This window comes from Dendrobium catenatum, unplaced genomic scaffold (assembly GCF_001605985.2).
Source record: "Dendrobium catenatum unplaced genomic scaffold, ASM160598v2 fragScaff_scaffold_1278, whole genome shotgun sequence".
In the NCBI taxonomy this organism is placed as follows: domain Eukaryota; kingdom Viridiplantae; phylum Streptophyta; class Magnoliopsida; order Asparagales; family Orchidaceae; genus Dendrobium; species Dendrobium catenatum.
Window position 1 is genome coordinate 813,443 of NW_021319740.1, and position 5,141 is coordinate 818,583.

The 5,141-nt window shown below is 35.6% G+C and overlaps 1 protein-coding gene across 4 annotated transcripts in view; it reads right to left on the reverse strand.

The window, feature by feature from the left end:
- Nucleotides 1-4,197, reverse strand: part of LOC110115698 (pterin-4-alpha-carbinolamine dehydratase 2, mitochondrial) — a 16,319-nt gene extending 12,122 nt beyond the window's left edge. For 2 of the 4 annotated variants that reach the window (XM_020849009.2, XM_020849012.2), the window contains exons 1-5: nucleotides 4,045-4,196; nucleotides 3,918-3,973; nucleotides 3,676-3,764; nucleotides 2,762-2,847; nucleotides 2,562-2,685 (exon numbers count right to left, since the gene is read on the reverse strand). In XM_020849009.2, coding sequence (XP_020704668.1) covers nucleotides 2,562-2,685; nucleotides 2,762-2,847; nucleotides 3,676-3,764; nucleotides 3,918-3,973; nucleotides 4,045-4,092 — 403 coding nt within the window. In that variant the 5' untranslated portion in view covers nucleotides 4,093-4,196. Of the gene's footprint in view, nucleotides 1-2,561; nucleotides 2,686-2,761; nucleotides 2,848-3,675; nucleotides 3,765-3,917; nucleotides 3,974-4,044 lie in introns of all 4 variants that reach the window. The other 2 variants (XM_020849010.2, XM_020849011.2) reach the window with 2 other exon arrangements.
- Between the last annotated feature and the right edge of the window lie 944 nt (nucleotides 4,198-5,141).

Below are 5,141 nucleotides of genomic sequence, written 5' to 3' on the forward strand. Positions count from 1 at the left end.
AAGATCTTCAGAGCCTTGAACGCCAACGCATAGCATAACCATAAAATACGCATTACGAAACAGAAAACATAGCATTAAGTTACCTTTTTCTTTGGGGGTGACGACATCTTAGAAGAAACTGAGTGAAGAATGCTTGAAATTCCTCCGGAGTGAATGCTTGAAAGTTCGAAAGTTTACTGTAACTTGAAAATCGAAACGTCGACTGCGCCATTCGACCTTTACAAGGGTTTAAATGCTGATGCCACGTCGACATTTCATTAGGCGCGCCACGTCGGCAACTAGGAGTCCGAACTGAAAAAAAAATAGGTTAATTTTTAAAAAGGCGACGCCTTACATATATGAGGCGAGGCACGCCTTATGGCGCACCTCAGTAAACTTGAGGCGTAAGCCTCATAAACTAAACTTATTGCGTAGGCTTTGAGGCTTAAATGCTGAGGCGCGCGCTGAGGCGCGCCTTTTATTGCGCAATTTTAAACGTTGGTGTAGGTCAAAGCCATTCATTTATTGAGATGATTGATGGAGAAGTTTAGAGAGAATAAGGAGGATCTACATATGATATTTATTGATTTAGAGAAAGCATATGATAAAGTTCCAAAAGAAGTGATATGGAGAGTTCTAGAAGAGAAAGGGGTTAATAATGCTTATATTCAAGTCATTAGGGATATGTACGTAGGAGTTATTACTTGTGTTCAAACACAAGGTGGTTTGACCAAGTATTTTCCTATTTCAGTTGAATTACATCAAGGATTAGCCTTAAGCCCTTATCTTTTTGCTTTAATCATGGATGTTCTTATTCTTACAAGACATTTTTAAAAGGTTTTATCATGATGTATGTTTTTTGCTGATGATATTGTTTTTGTTGATAAGACTAGAGAGGGAATTAAAGGTAAACTTGAATTATGAAGGTCAACCTTAGAGTCTAAAGGTTTTCGCTTGAGTAGATCTAAAATTGAATACATAGAGAGTAATTTTAGTAGTAATAGAACTAGTGGGGGTTTATGACTTTGAGCGATCAAGTCATTAATCAATGTACTCGTTTTAGATATCCTGGGTCTATTTTCAGAGTGATGGTGAAATAGATAGGGTATTATTAGTAGAATTTCATTTGGATGGTTGAAGTGGATGAATGCTTCCGATTTGTCGTGTGATAGAAAAGTATCACTCAAACTTAAGGAAAAATTTTATAAAATGGTGGTGAGACCTGTAATGCTTTATGACACAAAATGTTGGCCATTAAAAGAGAAGCATAATATTAATTTAAGTGTTGCTGAGATGAGGATGCTCAGGTGGATGAGAAGATTTACTCTTAGAGACAAGATACGAAACGAGCATATCCGTGAAAAGGTTGGAGTAGCTCCAGTGACAGATAAGATTAGAGATAGTCGTCTTAGATGGTATAGTCATGTAAAACAACGGCCTTTCGATGACCGTGTTAGGAGAGTAGATGTATTAGATTTAACCTATGATAAGAAACATAGAGGCAGACCTAAAAAAACTTGTTTAGAAAATATTAGAAATGACCTATCTTTATTAGATTTAAATGAAAATTTGACTCTTTTTTTTTTATATGAAAATTTGACTCTTAACAAAACACAATGGAGAAAAATGATTCATGTAGCCAACCCCATGTAGTGGGATAAAGGCTTGATGTTGTTGTTGTTGTAACATACCTTCCCAAACTAATGCTAAAGAATAACGACTTAAGTAACAAAAGACCAAGAAGGAGAGAGCACAATAGAATTCAACAAGGAATAAGAGCAATAAATTGGATACAATGCAGTCGAAATGAAAAATTAGAGGAAGCGAAGTTGACGATCCACCCTAAAATGTGTCATAGCCTACGTTGAAACTCAAAGGGAACCGATTAGGAAACAAAAGAAGCATGTCTCTTGTGATTATGGTCAAGGGAGAGAGTGAAGGATCTCAGTTGAAGGAAGAAGACAAGGGCAAGGGCTCGCTATTGGTGTTTGGAAGGAAGAAATTAGAGTGAAGTGCATATATGATAAACTAGACCATACCTTTCCCATTAACCGGGACCTCTTACTACTAGGGAGATGACATTTCATGCAAAGAAGGTTGATTACAGGTCATCAATCATGTGGGGGTAGGGCAGTGGCAGTTGGGTGGGTCGAGCATATCATGTGGTATAGTGAAGAGGACTGGCAAAGTTAGGTAGACTAAGCTGAGGCTATTCTCCTTTGCCTAGTTCGCTACACTATCAATGAAAAGAAAAAGGTGCTTTGCCATGATTAATATACTCAAAGCAATTCAAGACATCAAGTAGTTAACCATACTGATGCATGATATACTTCAAGGGGAAAAACATTAGCCATCTGCACAGTAACCATCTCAATGAACTAGTTGTTCCAAGAGCACAACACCAACCAAAAAGAGAACCCAAGAACAATCTATTAGTGAGCATTGAAAAATAGATAACTATGACTTATGTACAATTATCATATCACTTAGCAGAGGTTAGTTCCAGGTGAAGTTTTAGAGCTCAACAAAACTGCAAAAGCCAAAATAAATAATGCCTTATAAAAAACAAATACTGAAAACACCTTCTGCTTCGGCAATATCAGCTACAAGTTGAAAGAACTCCAGCCCTTTAGTAAAGCTCTTCACTCTCCATGACCTCTGCAGCTTCATAATACCGTCATCATTTAGCAATTTCCAGTCATGCACCTTGATGAATACAAGATTCAGAAACATGCATGCTAAATCTCAAAGGAGTGAACATATCAACATGGTATGATGATACCTGTTTAAGCAGTTCATTAGCATTTTGCTCTGCCATTAATTGAATATGTTTTGAGTTGCAAGGTACACATTTCTTCGTTGTCAAATCTGAGTTGTGTCATCAGAGAAAAATGTCAAAAATTGATAATCTTCTAATATATCAGGAATCATAAAATCCAGTAAGAAAATAAATCAGCTGTGCAATAATGAATGTCATTTATATTGGAACTCACAGAATATTTTGAAAAACCAAAGAATAACATAACAGGACAGATAACAGATTTATATCTGACAATGTTCATTCAAATAACTATAAAAAAATCTCAATTGCTCATGCATCGCAAACAAGTATATATCTTTTTTTTTCCAGGCCATGACATACACCATGCTACCTAGTCTGGTTAGTTTGCTATAGAGCTTATAATTTATAAAAGTTAAAAGCATCATGGGACACACAAATTAAACTCAGAGTTCTATGACAAAAATCATTGCACAAACATACAATATTGTGCTTAGTATAGATAAGTATTGATACAAATACAATATTAGAAATTACAAAATAACGATCTATATTAAGAAAAAAATAAATAATAGCGAATGATTTTTTTTTTATCTTAAAGTTCACAGAGATATCTTTCTCGAGCATGGAAAGGATTTTTTTTTCAATCCTTTTAACAGCCTACTTAGGTAGCTCTCAGTTTCACCATCAAAGTACCAACTGCTTATTTCCAAAATTAAATTTGAAGTAGTTTAAATAAATAAAAAATAAAAAAAATAAAATAAAACTCAGCGAAATTCAACCAGACAAGCAAATAAATATGAAAGGTTGACGTTTAAACTTCCAGTTCCGTCCCAGGAAGAGCACTATTCAAGAAATTAAATCTAAGATGGAGTTCCGGGATGTGGATTGGATAATCAGATATGATCAGCACGCACCTTGAGATGCGGAACAAGCACTAAAACTTCTAATAGCTGTCGCTTGAAGAACATGGCGAGATGGAATCTTAGATATCCAATACAATGAGCTGTATGAATACAGTATGACAATTTCTTAACAAAACAAAGTTCTGTCCCATTTTGTATATTAATCACTGTATCCCATTGAAAAACAAACAATTTGTTCAGGAATAAAAGAAAGCAATTCATCGTAACAAGTGAAGAAGAAGATAATCGCATACCGTCCATTTCTGTTGGAGAGAGAGTCAGATGAAGAAACTAATCTCAGCAGACGCACCTACGAAGAGAAAGAGAGTAGGGCTATGACGATTCTTGGGGAAATGCGATGTCGTAAGAAATCTGACTTACTGTTTTGGCGATGTTGAGGAAGCGCGATTGTGCATAAAATCGGATCATCTCGGCACCCAGCCTATGGTGAAGCTGCTTCGAGGGTTTCCATTGGTAATATCCAGAACTATAAATAAACTCACCAAATGGCTCTATATTGAGAATATTTGGATATTAACTATAAACGTGAATTAAATAAATTATACTTTACTTATTGGATTAGTTGTAAAAATAAGTCATAAAATTATTTTTTGCAATTATTTTGTTGTAATAATAGGTGTTGAATCACGTTTTATTTGGTGGATGATGTTCGATTGTACTTTATGTTACATATAGGCTAAGAACTTTCTCCCTCCTTTTATAGGGTTTGGAAAAATGTAGGAGTTATGTCTTGTACATAGCTATCCTATTGTCCTATAGTAATAACTCGTTAATGTCGAACAAACCGATGAATAAAGAAGGCGAGCTAGATAAGTTCATATGATAATTAGTAGTTGCCCTATTGATGAAAGAGGGTGAGTGCCATCCTACTTTTGTCGATGAGAGATGGCGAAGCGATCTGGGTCATCCAGAGAAGGGTGAGAAGCATTAGAGTGTGGCCTTTGGTCATATGTGAGTGGGAAATCTTTGAGAGGGAAGATGTATGTATCTCCTTGATGTATCGAGCATGAAAGTCTTGGCTAAGGCTTAGATGGATAAAGATTTTTCTAGCTAAGAGTGGAACTTTTGAGGTTGTCTTTCCTTGCTAGCAGATGATTGCCTAAAAGATGTGACTAATCTAGTCTGACGTGCTCCAGTGTTAAGCTCCTTCCATCTTTTGAGCGAGTCCCTCAAACAAGCTGTTTGAAGAGTAGAGTGCATTTTCATATCGCTCAACCCAAACAAAGCTTGCAAGACATGAAAATAAGTATTTGCACAGGTATTCATGGGTGTACATTTAGTTCTCCGATTTATACAAAATTTTGAACATTGTATATTAAAAATGTCAGATAAATCAAAAATAAAAAAAGAGAGCATGAGTAAATGTAAATTTACTACCCTCAATCTTTTATGAATCTCATGATACATGCTTCCGCAAAGATTGATCGGCCTCATGGTTTGGTTTCTCTATAAATATC